We start from the raw sequence: 23,166 nt of genomic DNA, 5'->3' as shown, positions 1-23,166 counted from the left end.
CCCAAGGTGGATGACCTCACACTTTCCGACATTATATTCCATCTGCCAAACCTTAGCCCATTCGCTTAACCTATCTAAATCTCTTTGCAGCCTCTCTGTGTCCTCTACACAACCCGCTTTCCCACTAATCTTTGTGACATCTGCAAATTTTGTTACACTACACTCTGTCCCCTCTTCCAGGCCATCTATGTATATTGTAAACAGTTGTGGTCCCAGCACCGATCCCTGTGGCACACCACTAACCACCGATTTCCAACCCGAAAAAGGACCCATTTATCCCGACTCTCTTCTGTTAGCCAGCCAATTCTCTATCCATGCTAATACATTTCCTCTGACTCCGCGTACCTTTATCTTCTGCAGTAACCTTTTGTGTGGCACCTTATCGAATGCCTTTTGGAAATCTAAATACACCACATCCATCGGTACACCCCTATCCACCATGCTCGTTATATCCTCAAAGAATTCCAGTAAATTAGTTAAACATGATTTCCCCTTCATGAATCCATGCTGCATCTGCTTGATTGCACTATTCCTATCTAGATATCCCGCTATTTCTTCCTTTATGATAGTTTCAAGCATTTTCCCCACTACAGATGTTAAACTAACCGGCCTATAGTTACCTGTCTTTTGTCTGCCCCCTTTTTTAAACAGAGACGTTACATTAGCTGTTTTCCAATCCGCTGGTACCTCCCCAGAGTCCAGAGAATTTTGGTAGATTATAACGAATGCATCTGCTATAACTTCCGCCATCTCTTTTAATACCCTGGGATGCATTTCATCAGGACCAGGGGACTTGTCTACCTCGAATCCCATTAGCCTGTCCAGCACTACCCCCCTAGTGATAGTGATTGTCTCAAGGTCCTCCCTTCCCACATTCCTGTGACCAGCAATTTTTGGCATGGTTTTTGTGTCTTCCACTGTGAAGACCGAAGCAAAATAATTGTTTAAGGTCTCAGCCATTTCCACATTTCCCATTATTAAATCCCCCTTCTCATCTTCTAAAGGGACCAACATTTACTTTAGTCACTCTTTTCCTGTTTTATATATCTGTAAAAGCTTTTACTATCTGTTTTTATGTTTTGCGCAAGTTTACCTTCGTAATCTATCTTTCCTTTCTTTATTGCAGAGAGAGAGAGAGAGAGAGAGAGAGAGAGAGAGAGAGAGAGAGAGAGAGAGAGACCTTTGAGAACTCCATCCACTGCAGATTCAACATGGCTTTTAACAATAAAAAAAAACTTACATTTATATAGCGCCTTTAACATAGTAAAACATCCCAAGGTGCTTCACAGGAGCGTTTTAAGGCAAAACAAATAAATTGACACCGAAACACATAAAAAGAAATTACAGAAGATGACCAGAAGCTTGGTCAGAGGTAGGTTTTAAGGAGTGTTTTAAAGGAGAGAGAGGTAGAGAGGCGGAGAGGTTTAGGGAGGGAGTTCCAGAGCTTGGGGCCCAGGCAGCTGAAGGCACAGCCACCGATGGTGGAGCGATTATGATCAGGGATGCTCAAGAGGGTAGAATTAGAGGAGCGCAGATATCTCGTGGGGGGGGCTGGAGGGGGTTACAGAGATAGGGAGGGGAGAGGCTATGGAGGGATTTGTCAACAAAGATGACTACAAAATAAATCAGCCACCAGAAGAGACATCATTGTATTTATACAGCATCTTAAGTGGTCCAAACACCTCAGTCAACTTGTCACACTGCTCTGTTCAGTAATTGAGTGGCGGGAGGGGACAAGGCTGAAACGTTTCTCTCCCGTCACAGCAAGAGGTTGCCAACAGCACCCTTCCCCCGCTGCATCCCAGTTATATCGAGCGTGACCTTTTGCCCGGTAGCTTACTGCACGGGTCATCCACTCATCAGCCAGCGAGCGGCTCGGAATAGTGTTTGCACTGCATCGGCACAAAGCAACCTCGAGCTGCTGCCTTACCTTACCTTGCTACACACTGTCCAAGAGTTTCTCTCTGGTTTCCTTCCCCTTCCCGAGTCAGTCACCGGAGAACTGCCGGTTAGATTTGGTTCTTGCACTGGGAGCTTGGGGGCTCCGTGCCAGGTAAACAGCCCGTTTCACAATACTGGGACGTCACATCAAACTTCTATTTATTTAAATCAACTCAGTCATTTAAATATGAATGAATGAATGAATCATTTTCACATCCTACACAACGAGAACGGAAATCCACCTCGGCGTTTCTTGCCAAGTGGGCAAAATAACCTGAGTCAAGAGCTTCACCTGAAACAATACTGACCCAGAAATCCCAGCCTCCCCGGGTCGATATGGAGTGTGTACGGACCCAGGAAGGCATCGGAAAAGCCGGGTTTTCAGCGCACAATGCACATATGCTGAAAACCGACTTTTCCGATCTGTCAAGTTGCAGCTTGACAAATTTTCCGTATCCCCACAGCCAGGACATTTGCAAGGACAAGATTGCAGTATTTACCCATATCTTGCCCAGCGGATGTCCTGAAAACTCTTGCGCCTGATAAAAGCAGGCGCATAGCCTACCTTTGCATGCATAAGAGTTTTAAAATACACAAACATTAAAATAAAATTTTTTAAAACATTTTATTGTTTAAAAACCCTCCCCACTGCGGTAAGTTTATTTTAAACCGTAATTTTAAAAAAACTTTAAAAATTGGAAAAATATATATATTTTTTTATAATACATAACTAATTTAAATAAATAAAAATGTGGTGTATTTTTTCTATTGGTGGGAGGGGTTCTTAATCCTAATAATGGGAACTCCAACTTACGGAGTTCCCATTGTTATGAATGAGAACATACTGTACCTGGATTGGCTGCCCAGAGCCATGTGACTGCAGCTCCAGCCCTGCGCACGTCCTGATGTGCACACGCAGTCAGGCTTCAGGACCGGGAACTCGCGTGGGCGGAGCAGCTTCAGGTAAGTGCGCACCTAACTTTTTTTTTAAAACCCGATTGCCTGCGGGAAGTAGCCAACCAGGATTTCTATGCCATTCTTTCTCTATCGGCTGACTCCTCATGCATTCGTACAGCACAGTAAGAGGCCATTCAGCCCATTATGTGAAAGCTGGCTCTCCAATTAGTCCCATAGCCCTGTTGTCTATTCCCAAGCTTGATTTCCAAACTTCCAGCATATACTTTCCTCTCTCCCAAATCTGCCAAGGTTAGTGTGTTAAACTAGTGTCCAGTTCCCACCGTCTTGGCCACCTCTTTTCTCCCCAAGCTACAATTTCAGCTCAACCCTTCAATTTAAGACAATCTGTTCAACTCCTTCAGTCAGCGATTGATGCAGCTGGTAAACACTGCTCTCAACTTACTCAATTCTGTCATCTTAAGGTCATGTACGCAAGTGTCCCACATATTCACTGTATATTATGGATTCTAGTTTGAGTTCGGTCACCTCATTACTTCATCCCCATCATTGTCATTTCAGATACTATCCCTCCGTTTGCACCAAGTCTCCAGCCAAGAGGATCACCCGGTCTGGCCAGCAGAACCCGTCTCAATATTTCCAAGTTGCGCTATTATACATTGAACACACTAAGATTTGGAGGGAGCAAATCGCCCATCCTTGCCCCGGAACCCTCCACACTCGACTATTCCAATGCTCTCCTGGCCAGCCTCCCATCTTGCAGCCTCCGTAAACTTTAGCTTCTCCAAAATGCTGCTGCAGCAAGTCCCACTCACCCACCACCCTGGTGCTCGCTGACCTACATTGGCTCCTGGTCTGGTAGCACCTCCAAATTTGAAAAATTATTTTCCTGTGTTATAATCCCTCCATGGCCTCCCTCCTCCCCATCTGTAACCTCTTCCAGCCCCACCGAGATCTCAGCGCACCTCCAAATCTGGCCTCTTGTGCATCCCCGATTTTAATCGCTCCTCCATTGGTCGCTGTGCCTTCAACTGCACCCACGGTCCCCCACCCCCACCCCTTGCGGGCAAGCTCTGGAATTCCTTCCCTAACCCTCTCCTCCAAAAACATACCATTTCAACCAAGTTTTTTTGTCATCTGTCCTAATATCTCCTTGTGGCTCAGTGTCAATTTTGTCTGATAAGAACATAAATGGGTTCTTTTCAGGTTGAAAATCAGTGGTTAGTGGTGTGCCACAGGGATCGGTGCTAGGACCACAACTGTTTACAATATACATAGATGACCTAGAAGAGGGGACAGAATGTAGTGCAACAAAATTTGCAGATGACACTAAAATTAGTGGGAAAGCGGGTTGTGTAGAGGACTCAGAGGCTGCAAAGAGATTTGGATAGGTTAAGCGAATGGGCTAAGGTTTGGCAGATGGAATACAATGTCGGAAAGTGTGAGGTCATCCACCTTGGGGGAAAAAAAAAAAACAGTAAAAGGGAATATTATGAATGGGGAGAAATTACAACATGCTGCGGTGCAGAGGGACCTGGGGATCCTTGTGCACGAATCCCAAAAAGTTAGTTTGCAGTTAAACCGGAAGGCGAATGGAATGTTGGCCTTCATTACGAGAGGGATGGAGTACAAAAGCAGGGAGGTCCTGCTGCAACTGTACAGGGTATTGGTGAGGCCGCACCTGGAGTACTGCGTGCAGTTTTGGTCACCTTACTTAAGGAAGGATATACTAGCTTTGGAGGGGGTACAGAGACGATTCACGAGGCTGATTCCGGAGATGAGGGGGTTACCTTATGATGATAGATTGAGTAGACTGGGTCTTTACTCGTTGGAGTTCAGAAGGATGAGGGGTGATCTTATAGAAACATTTAAGATAATGAAAGGGATAGACAAGATAGAGGTAGAGAGGTTGTTTCCACTGGTCGGGGAGACTAGAACTAGGGGGCACAGCCTCAAAATACGGCGGGAGCTAATTTAAAACCGAGTTGAGAAGGAATTTCTTCTCCCAGAGGGTTGTGAATCTGTGGAATTCTCTGCCCAAGGAAGCAGTTGAGGCTAGCTCATTGAATGTATTCAAATCACAGATAGATAGATTTTTAACCAATAAGGGAATTAAGGGTTACGGGGAGCGGGCGGGTAAGTGGAGCTGAGTCCACGACCAGATCAGCCATGATCTTATTGAATGGTGGAGCAGGCTCGATGGGCCGAATGGCCTGCTCCTGTTCCTAATTCTTATGTTCTTATACTCTTATAAGAATTAGGAGCAGGAGTAGGCCATTCGGCCCATCGAGCCTGCTCCACCATTCAATATCATGGCTGATCTTCTACCTCAACTCCACTTTCCTGCACTATCCCCATATCCCTTGATTCCCTTAATATCTAAAAATCTATCCAGCTCAGCCTTGAATATACTTAACGACTGAGCTTCCCCAGCCCTCTGGGGCAGAGAATTCCAAAGATTCACCACCCTCAGGTGAAGAAATTTCTCCTCATCTCAGTCCTAAATGGCCGACCCCTTATCCTGAGACTGTGACCCCTGGTTCTAGACTCCCCATCCCGGGGAAAACATCCTCCCTGCATCTACCTTGTCAAGCCCTGTAAGAATTTGATATGTTTCAATGAGATCACCTCTCATTCTTCTAAACTCTGAGAATATCAGCCTAGTCTACTCAATCTCTCCTCATAGGACAATCCCCCCATCCCAGGAATCAGTCTGGTGAACCTTTGTTGCACTCCCTCTATGGTAAGTATATCCTTCCTTAGGTAAGGAGACGAAAACTGTACACAATACTCCAGGTGTGGTCTCACCAGGGCCCTGTATAATTGCAGTAAGACGTCTTTACTCTTATACTCAAATCCTCCTGTAATAAAGGCCAATGTACCATTTGCTTTCTTAATTGCTTGCTGTACCTGCAGGTTAACTTTCAGTGATTGGTGTACAAGGACAGCCAGGTCCCGGTTACCGCTCCCGTTAAGCGCCTTGGGGTGTTTTACCGCGTCAACTGCACCGTATAAATGGAGAACGTGTTGTTGAAAACCCAAAACACGACGCTTACCGTCAGCAGAGTCGTGCAGTTTTATTTCAGTGAAGTCTTCATTGCCAAAGTCCTTTGCTTTCTTTGTGTTTGTGTTGGCAGCCGGAGAGGAGGGGCCGGTGGGTATGACCGACATGGACTGAGACAGAGAGGTCCGCTGCAGGTTCGACTTAGGAAACAACATTTTCAGTTTGGACTTTTTCTTCTTCTCGGTCACCACCGGCTCCTCGTCGCTGTCGCCGGCGGTGCTGGTGCTGGGAACAACCGCCGACACCGAATCGGAGAAGCCCTCCTTCCTCTTGCCCTTGAACTTGTCCTTCAGCCGCCCCAGAGTCGATCGGGACTTGTCCTTCATCGAAAGGTCAAACATGCTGGCCGTCATATTGTTGCGCACAAACCGGATGTCCGCTTCGATCTCGCCGCGATCTTTCTCCATCTTCCCCGACTTGGAGTGCAGTTTATACCACCTTGGGGAGGGAGAGAATCGAACAGTGAACGCAATATTCATAGCGTGTCCCATAGAGTAAAATTAGAAAATCACGCATATAATTAACATAATAAGTCCCCAAAGAACTGAAATATACTAATCAATCTTCTAACAATAACAGACAAACATATCTATTTATAATATATCACTTGGCCACCTCAACCACATTTTAGAAAGACATTACATATCATGGAGATCGGTTGAGAAATGCCACTCAAGACACCCAGAAATCAGCAGTGTGTATGTGTGTAGTACCAGGGGATCTTTATCATCCACCCGAACCCAGCTCATCCACTGCCGAAGCCCTCATCCATGCATTTGTTACCTCCAGACTTGACTATTCCAACGCACTCCTGGCTGGCCTCCCACTTTCTATATTCATGAGGGAGTTAGATGTGGCCCTTACGGCTGAAGGGATCAAGGGGTATGGAGAGAAAGCAGGAAAGGGGTACTGAGCTGAATGATCAGCCATGATCTTATTGAATGGTGATGCAGGCTCGAATGGCCTACTCCTGCACCTACTTTCTATGTTTCTATTCTACCCTACGTAAACTAGAGGTGATCCAAAACTCAGCTGCCCGTGTCCTAACTCGCACAAAGTCCTGATCACCCATCACTCCCTGTGCTCGCTGGTCTATACTAGCTTCCGGTTAAGCAATCCCTCACTTTCAAAATTCACATCCTCGTTTATAAAATCTCTCCATTTCTCTCCAATCTCTTCCAGCCCCCACAAACTTCCTCCCCCCCGGGAGATGTCTGCGCTCCTCTAATTCTGCTCTCCTGAGTATCCCTGATTGTAATCGCTCAAAAAAATGGTGGCTGTGCCTTCTGTTGCCTAGGCCCCAAACTCGAACTCACTGCCTAAACCTCTCCACCTCTCTACCCTCCTTAAAACATACCTCTTTGACCAAGTTTTTGCTCACCTGCGCTAATGTGTACTTATGCAACTCTGTCAAAAAAAATTTTTTTTTTTTTTTTTTAAATCGCAAAATATTCCTGCGAAGTTCCTTGGGACATTTCACTACATTAAAGGCGCTATATAAATACAAGTTGTTCTTGAACCAAAAAAAAACCTGGTATGCAGGGCCTCAGTTTAATGTCTCCGCCAAAGCACGACACCTCAGTGCAGCACTCCCTCAGTACTGCCCTCCAACAGTACAGCACTCCCTCAGTACTGCCCCTCCAACAGTATGGCACTCCCTCAGTACTGCCCCTCCAAGTGCAGCACTCCCTCAGTACTGCCCCTCCAACAGTATGGCACTCCCTCAGTACTGCCCCTCCAACAGTATGGCACTCACTCAGTACTGCCCCTCCCTCAGTACTGCCCCTCCAAGTGCAGCACTCCCTCAGTACTGCCCCTCCAAGTGCAGCACTCCCTCAGTACTGCCCCTCCAACAGTACGGCGCTCCCTTAGTACCGCCCCTCCGACGCTCCCTCAGTACTGACCCTCCAACCAGTGCAGTACTGAGGGAGTGCTGCACTGAGTGTCAGCCTGGATTATGTGCTAAAAGAATTAAAAGGAAAGGCTTGCATTTATATAGCACCTTTCAGGATGTCCCAAAGTGCTTTACAGCCAATGAAGTACTTGGAGTGTCGTCATTATTGCAACGTAGGAAATGTGGCAGCACAGCAAGCTCCCACAAACAGCACTGAGATAATGACCAGATAATCTGTTTTTGTTATGTTAATTGAGGGATAAATATTGGCCCCAGGACAACGGGGGTAACTCCCCTGCTCTTCTTCAAGATAGTGCCATGGGATCTTCTACGTCCACCTGAGAGAGCAGACGGGGCCTCGGTTTAACGTCTCATCCGAAAGACGGCACCTCCGACAGTGCGGCACTCCCTCAGTACTGCACTGGAGAGTCAGCCTAGATTTATGTGCTCAAGTCCCTGGAGTGGGACTCGAACCCACAACCTTCTGACTCAGAGGTGAGAGTCCCAGCAACTGAAGTGGGTATTGAACCCACGACTTGTGATTCAGAAATTTGAGTGGTACCAACTCAGCCAAACTGGCACGAACATGGAGCGTCTGATACAAAATATTATTTGTATATAAATAAACATCACTTTAGCACAAAAGTAGAACATAAGAACATAAGAATAGGTGCAGGAGTAAGCCATAAAGCCTTGGAGGGAGGGAGGGAGGGAGGGACTGACGTGCATTTATGTAGCGCCTTTCACAACCACCGGACGTCTCAAAGCGGTTTACAGCCAATGAAGTACTTTAAGTGCAGTCACTGTTGTAATGTGGTAAACGCGGGCAGCCAATTTGTGCACAGCAAGCTCCCACACACAGCAATGTGATAATGACCAGATAATTTGTTTTAGCGATGTTACTTGAGGCATACATTTTTGCCCTGGTCACCAGGGGATAACTCCCCCTGCTCTTTAAATCGACCCATGGGATCTTTCACATCCACCCGAGAGAGCAGACGGGAGCCACGGGCAGAAAGCACCTCTGATAGTGCGGCTCTCCCTCAGTACTGCATTGGAGTGTCAGCCGAGATGTTTATGCTCACGACTGACACTGCAGAAACGAGCATGAGAAAGAGAGACAAGAAAGGAGAGAAATGTGGGTCTGCAGCTTCACACACATAATTTCAGAACTATTATTTTGAATACAGATTCTGTCTGGAAACCTGTTCCTCTTTTTCCATACAAAAGCAAAGCTTGAAACAGCTCAAACGGTTCCAACCTCAAGAGGGAGACACTGAGCACCAACGGCTTGGCTGGAGGGAGGTAGCGGGAATCATAACATATTAGCAGCAGGAGTCAGCCATACGGCCCCTCGAGCCTGCTCTGCCATTTAATATAATCATGGCTGATCTGATCATGGACTCAGGTCCACTTCCCCACCCGCTCCCCATAACCCCTTATCGGTTAAGAAACTGTCTATTTCTATCTTAAATTTATTCAATGTCCCAGCTTCCATAGCTCTGAGGCAGTGAATTCCAGAGATTTACAACCTTCCGAGAAGAAATTTCTCCTCATCTCAGTTTTAAATGGGCGGCCCCTTATTCTAAGATCATGCCCCCTAGTTCTAGTCTCCCCCATCAGTGGAAACATCCTCTCTGCATCCACCTTGTCAAGCCCCCTCATTATCTTATACATTTCGATAAGATGACCTCTCAATGGGAGGTCAGCGACCAAACACTGCTCGCTCGAGCTGCGCTTCAAGAGCATTGTTCAAAAAACAAATCAGAATGAGAGAAATACCACACCAATTCCCAGCTGGGTCAGGAGAGAACTCAACATTCCTTACCCATACAAACCCAGTCAGTCGTGGCTTAATCCCATTAATAACAAGCATCGCTGATAGACCTTCACCCGTGATTACTGCACAGGCTCAAGTCACTTCAGGTCAAGTCATTTTACATTTCAAACGCTTGCATTAACTGGAATTGGAATACGCTCCACTTGCCTGGATGAGTGCAGCTCCAACAACACTCGAGAAGCTCGACATCATCCAGGACAAAGCAGCCGCTTGATTGGCTCCCCATCCACCACCTTCAACACTCACTCCCTCCACCACCGGCGCACCGTGGCTGCAGTGTGTACCATCTACAAGATGCACTGCAGCAACTCGCCAAGGCTTCTTCGGCAGCACCTCCCAAACCCGCGACCTCTACCACCTAGAAGGACAAGGGCAGCAGGCGCATGGGAACACCACCACCTCCACGTTCCCCTCCCAGTCACACACCATCCCGACTGGGAAATATATCGGCCGTTCCTTCATCGTCGCTGGGTCACAATCCTGGAACTCCCTCCCTAACAGCACTGTGGGAGCACCTTCACCACACGGACTGCAGCGGTTCAAGAAGGCGGCTCACCACCACCTTCTGAAGGGGCAATTAGGGATGGGCAATAAATGCCGGCCTTGCCCACACCCCAGGAACGGATAATTAAAACAATTTATGCTCATTGGGGTCCACCATATCCAGAAAACATGTTGCGATTTAACAAACTCACTGCAGCTGTTCTCACAATCTTCTTGCTTTTCCCTCCCTCCTGTCCTGAACAGTGACAATCAACGACTTTCATTCAAATAATGTCTTTAAATGTAGTAAACCATCCCAAGGTGCTTCACAGGAACATTATCTGTATCAGCCATGGCTCAGTGGGCAGCACTCTCGCCTCTGAGTCACAAGGTTGTGGGTTCAAGTCCCACTCCAGGAACTTGAGCACATAATCTAGGCTGACACTCCGGTGGAGTGCTGCACTGTCGGAGGGGCCATCTTTCGGATGAGACGTTAAACCGAGGCCCCGTCTGCTCTCTCAAGTGGATGTAAAAGATCCCATGGCACTATTCCGAAGAAGAGCAGGGGAGCTATCCCTGGTGTCGTGGCCAATATTTATCCCTCAATCACCACTACTGAAACAGATGATCTGCTCATTATCACATTGCTGTTTGTGGGAGCTTGCTGTGCGCTTCCCACACTACAACAGTAACACTCAAAAAGTACTTCACTGACTAAAGCTCTTGAGACGTTCGGTGGTCATGAGAGGTGCTATATAAATGCAAATATTTTCTTCTCCTTTGACACAGAGCCACACAAGGAGTTAATTAGGACAGGGAAGTAGATTTAAGAGAGGAGAGACGCGGACAGGATTGGGGGTGGGGGGGGGGGAATTGCAGAGTTTGGGACCCAGGCAGCTGAAGGCACGGCCGCCAACTGAGGGCAATGTTCCCTTTCATTTTTGGGGGCGGGGTGGGGTGGGGGGGGGTGGTGAGGCCCCTGTGAGGGACTGTGGGGCCACACAGCTCAAAAGGAAACACAGAGAGGGGTGATGACAAACGATGATGCACAAAAGACCAGAATTAGAGGAGTGCAGAGATTAGAGGATTGTGGGGCGGAGTGTGGGGGGGAAAATAGGGAGGGGAGAGGCCATGGAGGGATTTGAAAACAATGGATGAGAATTTTTTTTAATTATAATTTGTTTCTAAGAACGAGAAGTTGCTTAACCAGGAGTCAAGGTAGGCCAGCAAGCACAGGGAAGCTGGGTGAGTGGGACTTGGTGCGAGTTAGGTTAAGAATTGAGCTTAATTTAGAAAGGCTGGGAGGGTGGGCATTGGAATCAACACTTTTTTTTTTAAAAAAAAGGACTGACTGTTAAAAGGAAGATAATTTCTATGGGTTGTGTAATTACCCTTCACTGCTGTGGGCCCTCAGTGACCGAGCAGTTTATAACCCTGCAGTACAGACCTGTTATAAGCCTGGCCGATCCCAGGTTTAATGTTTCAGTACATTCGTAAAACTACTTGTCCAACCAGTTATGGAGATCTTTCCAGCAAATTCAAACTTCATTCCAAAAATAGCCATTTAAAAAAGTGTGTGTCATGTATGTCACTCCCTGTAACAGCTCAGGTCTGTTGTCTACCTCTGGCGCTAGGCACTCGTTCACCAACAACGTGCGTCTGTATTTCAGAACCAGGCTCTGCAAAATTGGAATTTAAACGGATGAACAGACATCGCTGCCATCTGTACGCTATGAAGGGGTGGCTATTCATAGAAATTTACAGCACAGAAAGAGGCCATTTCGGCCCACCGTGTCCGCACCGGCTGACAAAGAGCTATCCAGCCTAATCCCACATTCCAGCTCTCGGTCCGTAGCCCTGTAGGTTACGGCACTTCAAGTGCACATCCAAGTACTTTTTTTAAATGTGGGGAGGGTTTCTGCCTCTACCACCCTTTCAGGCCATGAGTTCCAGAACCCCACCACCCTCTGGGTGAAGAAATTTCCCCTCAAAATCTCCTACCAATGACTTTAAATTTATGGCCCCTGGTTATTGACTCCTGATAAGGGAAATAGAGTGAATAGGATGGACCTATCTAGGCCCCTCATAATTTTATACACCACAATAATGTCTCCCCTCAGCCTCCTCTGTTCCAATGAAAACTAAGCCAGCCTATCCAATCTAAAATTCTCCAGTCCCGGCAACATCCTCGTAAATTTCCCCTGTACCCTTTCTAGTGCAATCACATCTTTCCTGTAATGTGGTGACCAGAACTGCACGCAGTACTCCAGCTGTGGTCTAACCAGTATTTTATACAGTTCAAGCATAACCCCCCCTGCTCTTGCATTCTATGCCTCGGCTAATAAAGGCAAGTATTCCGCATGCCTTCTTAACCACCTTATCCACCTGGCCTGCTACCTTCAGGGATCTGTGGACATGCACTCCCAGGTCCCTTTGTTCCTCTACACTTCAGTGTCCTACCATTTAATGTGTATTCCCTTGTCTTGTTAGCCCTCTTCAAATGCATTACCTCACACTTCTCCAGATTGAATTCCATTTGCCACTGTTCTGCCCACCTGACCAGTTCATTGATATCTTCCTGCAGTCTACAGCTTTCTTCTTCATTATCAACCAAATTCTAGTATCATCTGCAAACTTCTTAATCATACCACCGACATTCAAGTCTAAATCATTGATTATATACCACAAAAAGCAAGGGACCCAGCACTGAGCCCTGCAGAACCCCACTGGAAACAGCCTTCCAGTCACAAAAACATCCATCAACCATTACTTCCTGCCTCTGAGCTAATTTTGGATCCAACTTGCCACTTTGCCCTGGATCCCATGGGCTTTTACTTTTGTGACCAGTCTGCCATGTCGAACCTTATCAAAACCCTTACTAAAATCTATATACACTACATCAAACACATCGACCCTCCTGATTACCTCCTCAAAAAAAAATCAATTCAGTTAGTCAGACTTGACAAATTCTTGCTGACTGTCCTTGATTAATCCATGTCTTTCGAAATGAAGATTTATCCTGTCCCTCAGAATTTTTCCAATAATATTTAGATCATCATCAGAAAGCTCAATACATCAGAGCCAAGATGCAACCTTGTTTAATAATCGGGGCAAGGAGGAGCGAGCTGTCTGAAGTTACTATGCTATAACCAACCTGGCAGCATGAAGTCAACGCTGGGTGTCTGAAAGACAAAAACTGTTCCATTCCCTTAGCACCAACACCTAGCCACAGTGCCATCAACCCAACACACAACACTGCGCTGCATTACGTCTGGCTGATCTTTGGACCCAGTAACTGCGGGGAAAACAATACCAGTTATTCAGGTCTCTCTTGCTGGTGCTGTTGAAAATCCCAACAATGTCTTGCTTCTGTGCTAAGAGTTAGGACCTCCACAGGTCAAAACATTATCTGCGTCAAAATTCCCTCTGCATTCTGCAATGAATCACCTGATCGCTTTGTATTAAAACAAAGTGCTGGAAATCTCAGTGGGTCAGTCGGCATCTGTAGAGAGAACCAGATTTGAACGTTTCTTGGTGAGGCCTCACCTGGAATATGGTGTTCAGTTTTGGTCTCCTAAATCAGAGGAAGGACATTCTTGCTAATGAGGGAGTGCAGAGAAGGTTCACCAGACTGATTCCCGGGATGGCAGGACTGACATACGAGGAGAGACTGGATCGACTGGGCCTGTATTCACTGGAGTTCAGAAGAATGAGGGGCTCTCATAGAAACATATAAAATTCTGATGGGACTAGACAGGTTAGATGTAGGAAGAATGATCCCAATATTGGGGAAGCCCAGAACCAGGGGTCACAGTCTAAGGATAAGGGGAAGCCATTTAGGACCGAGATGAGGAAAAACTTCTTCACTCAGAATTGTGAACCGGTGGAAAGTTGTTGATGTCAGTTCGTTCGATATATTCAAAAGGGAGTTAGATATGGCCCTTACGGCTAAAGTGATTAAGGGGTATGGAGAGAAAGCAGGAGTGGGGTACTGATCAGCCATGATCATATTGAATGGCGGTGCAGGCTCGAAGGGCCGAATGGCCTACTCCTGCACCTATTTTCTATGTTTCTATATTTCTATGTTTCATGTCGATGATGCTTCGGCAGGCCTGGAAGTCACTGGCCCGAAAGTGTTTCTCTCTCCACAGATGTAGCCGGACCCGCTGAGATTTCCAGCATTTTGTTTTTATTTCAGATTCCAGCCTCTGCGGTATTTTGCTTTTGTACCACTTAGTATTTCTTGGAACAGAATTTTAAAGAATCAATTTTCTATCCACACCTCGACGAGGATTGAGATCATGTAAAAAGATAGAGGGAAGACATGCGCTCAAACCTACAAGAACAGACAAGATCTAAACATGAGCATTGCAAATATGCATATCAAGGACAAAAAATAACCAACCAATTTGGACTAGTTGGCAGATTGAAATTGTAAATGACCGACAGCTGTGGCTCAGTGGGCAGCACTCTCGCCTCTGAGTCAGAAGGTTGTGGGTTCAAGTCCCACTCCAGGGCCAATATTTATCCCTCAATCGACATAACAAAAACAGATTATCTGGTCATTATTACATTGGTGTTTGTGGGAGCTTGCTGTGCACAAATTGGCTGCCACAGTCCCTACATTACAACAGTGACTACACTCCAAAAAGTACTTCATTGGCTGTAAAGCGCTGCGAGACATTCGGTGGTCGTGAAAGGCGCTATATTAATGCAAGTTTTTCTTTATATATACAGGCTGATTATCCCATTGTGTACCACTCGACAAACATTAAAATCGGTGACATACACAGTTTCATTTAATCCAAGTCAGAAAGCACTGACCGCCTGCACCACGGAAACAGAAAAACAATCTCCAACATCGGCTCTGCACCAAATAAAATGAAACATTGGTCAGCTTTCCAGTTCATTCAGATTTCGTTAGGAGCTGGTGTCAGATTGTGGATTCTATTGAATTAACTTTGCTGTCCAAAAAAAAGGGGGAGCGTGGGGGGGGGGTGAAAGAGACATTACTTTGAAAGTTACTTTTAAAACAAAATTAGTTAGTTAACCAGACTTTGACAAATTAGGTTTAGGTTTTATATTAAACACTTACATTAGATGAGGAGAAATTTCTTCTCTCAGAGGGTTGTAAATCAGTGGAATTCGCTGCCTCAGAGAGCTGTGGAAGCTGGGACACTGAATAAATTTAAGACAGAAATAGACAGTTTCTTAACCGATAAGGAGATAAGGGGTTATGGGCGAGCGGGCAGAGAAGTGGAGCCGAGTCCAAGATCAGATCAGCCATGATCGTATTAAATGGCGGAGCAGGCTCGAGGGGCCGTATGGCCTACTCCTGCTCCTATTTCTTATGTTCTTATATTCCCATTTAAGTAGTAGCTTTATCTGAAAAGAGAGTGCGTAGCATTGCCGAGACTGTTTAATGGTGTAGGTAACTGCTGAACAATCGGTGGCCGTGCCTTCAGCTGCCTGGGCCCCATGCTCTGGAACTCCCTCCCTAAACCTCTCTGCCTCTCTCTCTCTCCTTGACCAAACTTTTGGTCATCTGCCGGAATTTCGTCTTATGTGGCTCAGTGTCAAATTTATCTGTTTTGTGTTACAACACGGCTGTGAAGCGACTTGGGACCTTTCACTACGTTAAAGGCACTGTATAAAGTTGTTGTAGGTAACTAACACCAAGTAGGATCATCGTTAATCCTTGGGCCATAGATTACCCAAGCAGTTTGTTTTTTTAAGACTTGCGAGGACAATGTCCAGAGATACACAGCCGTCAAGGTCATGGAGAGGGTCACCAAGATATCATCACTGATGAGAGGCTTTAGTTATCAGGAAAGATGAGAGACAGTGAAGCTCTTTCACTGGAACAAAGGAGAGCCGTTAGTGTTTAGAATTCTGAAGGGTTTTGATTAGGTAAAAGACTTGGATTTATATAGCGCCTTTCACAACCACCAGACATCCCTAAGTGCTTTACAACTAACCAACGAAGTACCTTTGGAGTGTAGTCACTGTTGTAATGTGGGAAACGCAGCAGTCAATTTGCGCACAGCAAGCTCCCACAGACAGCATTGTGATAATGATTCCAGATAATCTGTTTTTGTTATGTTGATTGAGGGATAAATATTGGCCAGGGCCCCTGCTCTTCTTCAAAATAGTGCCGTGGGATTGTTTATGTTCACCTGAGGGGGCAGACGGGGCCTCGGTTTAACGTCTCGTCCAAAATACAGCACCTCCGCCAGTGCAGGACTCCCTCAGCACTGCACTGGAGTGATGGCCTAGAGTTTGCACTCCAGTCCCTGGAGTGGGACTTGAACCCACAACCTTCTGACTCAGAGGAGAGTGTGCTGCCCACTGAGCCCCGGCTGACACTTGGGGAAAATTCTGTGTCAGTAAATTGGTAATTAGAGCGCAGAAATTTCTGATGACCACAGGGGTGGAAACGGAATCCTGAAGAGTTTATGAAAAGGAAGCAGGTACCGACTTGAAAAATAAAAGTTTAAAAAAAATTATGGGGAAAGGAACCAAGTGGAAGAGGTACTTTGGAGCGAGTCAGCACAGACGGGATGGGCCGAACAAACTCCTTCTGTGCTTTAAAAATTCTTTACATTACCACCCAATACCAAGAGCGACATCCCACAGCAAAACGCGAGAGACTGAGCAAACGCTGGGGTTGGTTACACTTAGTTTGCAAACAGAGGTGGTTTTGATTGGTGGTTCAGGCCCTTTTTGATTTACCAATTACATTTCTCGTAGTCGAGGCTTGATTTAAGGGGTGGTGGGGGGTGTGGAGGAAGTGTGCAGCCATCAAAAATGGTCTGTACAACGACAAACGCCCTGAGGAATCAGGTTTATCCTGCTGCCGAGACACATTCCTCAAATGTTTACATGGAGATGTGGATAGCCGCCATAAAAATGCCTGCTCGCTGACTAGCCCGCAAGGGCTGGAGCCCACGTCATTTGATGTCAATCTTGCTCTTTACATGGGCAATAAAAGGTCAGGGTACACGTCAAGCAACCTAGTCTTGAATGATACGCCTAGTGATTCTGGCAGCACCTACAAAACGCAAATCTCATCACCATCATCATAGGCAGTCCCTCGAAACGAGGATGACTTGCTTCCACGCCAAAAAGGGATGATGAGTTCACAGGTGTTTCCATGAAATGGCCTAATATTCCAGATCCCAAACTACATCCTGAAGGGTGGAAGATGCCTGTGGATGTATTTTTTTAACGTGGGGTGGCCATTGCACACCAGCCACCACACGGGCTTGACAGAGCGAGGTCTTGGTCCAGTGGCAAGGGTTGAACCAGGACGACTGGAGACAAGCTCTGCTGCACGGACCTAGTGTGCTCACATATCGCACAGTGTGGGCTGGGCCCGTGCTGCCCATGGGCCCTCGCCTCTTCTGGGCCGCAGACTCACGCCTCTCATGGGCCCCGGTCACTTCCCTCTACAGACTCTCGCCGCTCCTTCTCCCCCTCCGGCTGTGCCTGCCCCGCACTGCAATCAGCGACCTGGCTTCGCAGCCGTCGCCCTCCTGCAGCAGCACGCGCTGCTCCCTGCAGTGGTATACCATCGCACGCTGCTCCCTCCAATGGCCCCGGCCTGCTGATGGTCCTGTACCGATTTCCAGGCCGGGCCATCGCACACTGCTCCCTTTGATAGCAAATCTACAAACATGTAGACAGGACCAATATCCCCAGTAATATTTTTTTGGGGGGAGGGGGGGCTCCCTCTTTAACAGGGTGCGCGGAATAAATTCAAATTTCCACCCCTGCGCAGTTTTCCCATTGAAATGCGCGGGACTTGGAGGTCGTTGTGCCCCCTTGCATTATACAGGAACGGGAACATTATACAGGACTGAGCCTTACTGTGAACCACTTTCATTAACTCACCAGTGGAACGTCGGCTCTTGGTGTTAGGGTCGGTTGGTTGAAGACCAGTGTGCAACTACGGCATCGATGTACCAGGTATTGAAGCCACCGCCAGCATTTGGAGCTGGGAATTAGAGAAAGGGGTTTGGGGAGGGGGGGGTTGCAAGCCGTGTGGAGAAAGCACAGCTCCCTCACTTCCTCTTGCCCCCAAATTGGTTGCACTGACACTAGGCCCAACTCTTACTAAATCCAATAGGGGACTCAGGAGAACCTTCTTAAACCAGAGTGGAATTCGCCAACACAAGAAGTAATTCCGGAGAATAATATAGGTGCGTTTTAGGGGGAAGCTGGATAAACATACACGGAGTGGGGGGGGGGAAATAGCAGGGTATACTGACAGGGAGGGACAAGGCTCATGGAGTATAAACAGCAGCATGTACCTGTGGGGTCAAACAGCCTGTTTCTTTGCTGTACATTCGATGTCATTCTTGTACACTTCCCCAGCATCGAAGAACTGACCACACTCGACCAGCTCCGTTGGGCGGGCCACATTGGTCGCATGCCCGACACGAGACTCCCAAAGAAAGCGCTCTTCTCGGAACTCCTGCACGGCAAGCGAACCCCAGGTGCGCAGAGGAACTGTTTCAAGGACACCCTCAAAGCCTCTCTGATAAAATGCAACATCCCCATCGACACCTGGGAGTTCCTGGCCAAAGACCAGTCCGCCCTAAGTGGAGGAAGTGCATCCGGGAGGGCGCGGAGCACCTCGAGTCTCATCGCCGAGAGCATGCAGAAATCAAGCGCAGGCAGCGGAAGGAGCGTGCGGCAAACCTGTCCCACCCTCCCCTTCCCTCAACCACTGTCTGTCCCACCTGTGACAGAGACTGTAATTCCCGTATTGGACTGTTCAGTCACCTGAGAACTCATTTCTAGTATGGAAGCAAGTCTTCCTCGATTTCGAGTGACTGCCTATGAGGATGATGGTGATGGACACTTCTGCCCAATCCTGAGCACAAGGCAGAGGTGGCATCAAGTGTCCCAGCCCCTGTGCTCGCTGACCTACATTGGCTGCCGGTTAAGCAACACCTAGATTTCAAAATTCTCATCCTTATTTTAAAATCCCTCCATGGCTTCACCCCTCCCTATTTCTGTAATCTCCTCCAGCTCCACAAAATAAAAAAGTGTGGGAGAATCATTTATAAATACAATCACTTTGACGGGGTAGATGCAGGGAGGGTGTTTACCCCGGGCTGGAGAGTCTAGAACCAGGGGTCACAGTCTCAGGATAAGGGGGCGGCCATTTAGGACAGAGATGAGGAGAAATTTCTTCACTCAGAGGGTGGTGAATCTTTGAAATTCTCTGCCTCGGAGGGCTGTGGCTGCTGAGTCGTTGAGTATAGTCAAGGCTGAGATCGATAGATTTTTGGATATTAAGGGAGGAGTGAATCGGGAGGAAGGGTATCCAGGAGGGTGCTGAGCACCTCAGGTCTCAACACCAAGAGCATGCAGAAATCAAGCGCAGGCAGTGGAAAGAGCGTGCGGCAAACCTGTCCCACCCACCTCATCCCTCAACAACTGCCTGTCCCACCTGTGACAGAGTCTGTGGCTTCCGTATTGGACTGTTCAGCCACCAAAGAACTCACTTCAGGAGTGGAAGCAAGTCTTCCTCTATTCCGAGGGACTGCCTATGATGATGGATGATCAGGTGGGAATATGGAGTTGAGGTAGAAGATCAGCCATGATCTTATTGAATGGCGGAGCAGGCTCGAGGGGCCGAATGGCCTACTCCTGCTCCTATTTCTTATGGTGACTATGCAAAACAGCCAATGCTTCAACAATAAAGTTAAATATTGCCGATTGTGCAAATCGGAGGCGGTGAGGAAGGGTCTTTGAACTGAAGCTTCAGTGGATGGGCTTCGGTTTGTCCACAGACGCTGCCTGACCCTGCTGCATAGTCCCAGCTCTCGGTTTTTGTTTTCAATACTTGAAGAATGTGTCTCGCACTCCCAGAATGCAAGGCGCAAATTCTCCAACAAAGTATTTTCCAAGTACCTTTGGTGCACAGCGCAGCATTGAATCAGTCACAGGGTGCCTGTTGCTCACGGGGCTGGGAGGCAATGTTCACAGCAGTACATTCCAAGCAAATCTCTCATTTCACACATCACAGTGTTGATTGGTTGCCATCGGAACATAAACCCTCCTTTGTTACGCAGCTCCAGTAGAAACTCAATCACCGGTATCAGCATGTGAGCAACAAAATACTGCTTCATAAACAAGCGATTATGTCACACAAAAAACAATCCAGTTCACAACCCGAACACAGCAACAGGAGGTCAACATTCAGCCTCTCGAACCTGTTCCACCATTTAATTAGATCATGGCTGATCTGCATCTTAACTGCATCTACCCGACTTAGTTCCGTATCCCTTAACTTTTCCTTCTTAAGAAAAACAATACGCGCACACAGTTTTAATATTGTCAATTGAGCCCCCAGCTTCAGCTTTTTGGGGGAAGAGAGTGCCACATTTTCACTACCCGGTGTGCGAAGAACTGCTTCCTAACATTCCCAAAAGGCCTGGCTCTAATTTTAAGATTAGGCCCCCTTGCTCTAAACTCCCCCAGCCAGAGGAAATAGTTTCTTGCTATCTACCCGATCAACTCCTTTAAAGCATCTTAAACGCCTTAATTAGATCACCCCTTAATCTGCTTATGCTCGAGTCTTGTCGCCGAGAGCATGCAGAAAACAAGCGCAGGCAGCGGAAGGAGCGTGCGGCAAACCAGACTCCCCACCCACCCTTTCCTCCAACCACTGTCTGTCCCACCTGTGACAAGAGACTAATTCCCGTATTGGACTCCTCAGTCACCTGAGAACTCACTTTGGAGTGGAAGCAAGTTATGTATGTAACCCTTTGCAACCTGCATCATACCACCACCAGAGGGCACACTTGCTAGAGTGCCAAGGGATCCCAGCATCCCTTGGGAGCACTGTATATAAGCAGACTTCCCATGCTATACCAGCACTCTGGAGTGTGAATAAAGGAGCTAAGGTCACACTTATTCTACATGTCTACAGTACTCCGTTACATTGCTTTATGAACATAACACATGTCTTCCTCGATTTCGAGGGACTGCCGATGACTATGACGCAAGGGAATAAAAGCCTAGTCTATGCAACCTAACCTTAAATGTAACCCTTTTAGCCCCAGCAGCGTTCTGGTGAATCTGCACTGCACCCCTCCAAGCTTTACTTTATAGAAAAATACAACTTACAACACAGGAGGCCATCCAGCCCAAGGAGACTGTACTGGCCTTTCGCCCCTGCTTTTTGTTCGTAGCCCTTAACCTCCAGCACCTGTCCCATACCCGTTTAAAGTTATTTATGGAACCAGTTTCCAACCACCTTTTCAGGTAGAGCCTTCCGGATCCCCACAACTCAAGTGAATTTCACCCCCCCCCCCCCCCCCCCCAACCACAACTCCACTCTACATCTTTTGCCAAATGATTTTAAGTCTATGAACTCTGGTTAAATCTATGATCTCTACTTGCATCCCATTGATCAGTCTTCAATATCTTCAATGCAAGGCTGCCCCAAGAGGGTCAGAAAAAGCACAAGGTGCCGAGTGTAATTTAGGAAACTTCTCACCCTCTTCCAAAATAAACGGCCTTCAGACATGTGTCCCTTCACCAAGATCAGCCTCCAGTGCACCTCAACGGCGAGGGGCATGGAGAGCAACCCAAGTAACGGCCCATTCTGGAGAGACACATAGAAAATAGCAGTAGTAGGCCATTCGAGCCTGCACCACCATTCAACATGATCATGGCTGATCCTCTATCTCAACACCATATTCCCACTTTTTCCCCATTACCCCTTGATGCCTTTTGTGTCCAGAAATCTATATCTCCCTCTTAAATATATTCAGTGACTTGGCCTCCACAGCCTTCTGTGGTAGAGAACTCCACAGGTTCACCACCCTCTGAGGGAAAACATTTCTCTTCAGCTCGGTCCTAAATTTCCTACCCCGTATCCTGAGACTGTGACCCCTTGTTCTAGACTTCCCAGCCCCGGGGGAAACATCCTCCCCGCATCCAGTCTATCCAACCCAGTCAGAATTTTATACCTTTCAATGAGATCCTTCTAAACTCTAGTGGATACAGGCCTAGTTGACCCAATCTCTCCTCATACGACAGTCCTGCCATCCCAGGAATCAGTCTGGTGAACCTTCGCTGCACTCCCTCTATGGCAAGTATATCCTTTCTTAGGTAAGGAGACCAAAACTGCACACAATACTCCAGGTGTGGTCTCACCAAGGCCCTGTATAACTGTAGTAAGACATCCTTGCTCCTGTACTCAAACCCTCTTGCAATGAAGGCCAACATACCATTTGCCCCTAACTGCTTGCTGCACCAGCACGTTTGCTTTCAATGACCGGTGTACAAAGGTGACCACGGTGCATGAAGGGTTGGCCGTTATATTGGCGGGCAGCAGTTCCTCTGGCTTTAATTTGCCGTCCATCTCAATTCTGTCTGCACACAGGCATCAGCACATTTGGCGATCCCTCTCTCCCCTCCCCCAGGAGCCTGGAAACAATTCAGCTGGTGCACGTTTGTCTACAAACACCCTTAGAAGAGCTTGCATTGCTTATAGTCCAATCAAACCACTTGCACGAAAATACCAGCTGCTTACAAAATAACCCAACTGCAAACTTCCTTATAGCCGGGATTTGCATGCAACCAGTTTCGTTGAAACGGTGAGGCACTCATCACCTGCTGACTCTCTCTCGCCCTCCCCTGAACTACAGCCAACATACCGCAGATAAGCCCAGCATCCCAGAGATTAATCTCCACGTGATGGAGTCAAAGAGAAGGACTGTATAGGAAGGGCCTATTTCCCTCAGCAGAAAAGGTCAATAACCAAGGGGTGTCGATTTAAAGTAATTGGTAGCAGGATGAGAGGAGGGGAGTAATTTTTTCACCCAGAGGGTGGTGGGGGTCTGGAACTCACTGCCTGAAAGGGTGGGAGAGGCAGAAACCCTCACATTTAAAAAAAAATACTTGAATTATGCACTTCAAGTGTCGTAATCTACAGGGCTACGGACAGAGAGCTGGACAGTGGGATTAGGCTGGGTAGCTTTTTTTTGGTCGGCACGGACACGATGG

The 23,166-nt window shown here is 47.3% G+C and overlaps 1 protein-coding gene across 1 annotated transcript in view; it reads right to left on the bottom strand.

Annotated features, from left to right (window-relative positions):
• LOC139235110 (rab11 family-interacting protein 1-like) overlaps positions 1 to 23,166 on the bottom strand; it is a 61,281-nt gene that overhangs the window by 22,618 nt on the left and 15,497 nt on the right. The window contains exon 3 of the mRNA XM_070866280.1: positions 5,913 to 6,358. Coding sequence (XP_070722381.1) covers positions 5,913 to 6,358 — 446 coding nt within the window. The remainder of the gene's footprint in view (positions 1 to 5,912; positions 6,359 to 23,166) is intronic.

This window comes from Pristiophorus japonicus, chromosome 22 (assembly GCF_044704955.1).
Source record: "Pristiophorus japonicus isolate sPriJap1 chromosome 22, sPriJap1.hap1, whole genome shotgun sequence".
In the NCBI taxonomy this organism is placed as follows: Eukaryota; Metazoa; Chordata; class Chondrichthyes; family Pristiophoridae; genus Pristiophorus; species Pristiophorus japonicus.
Note: the sequence above shows the minus strand (reverse complement) of the source record. Positions and strands in the feature narration are given on the sequence as shown.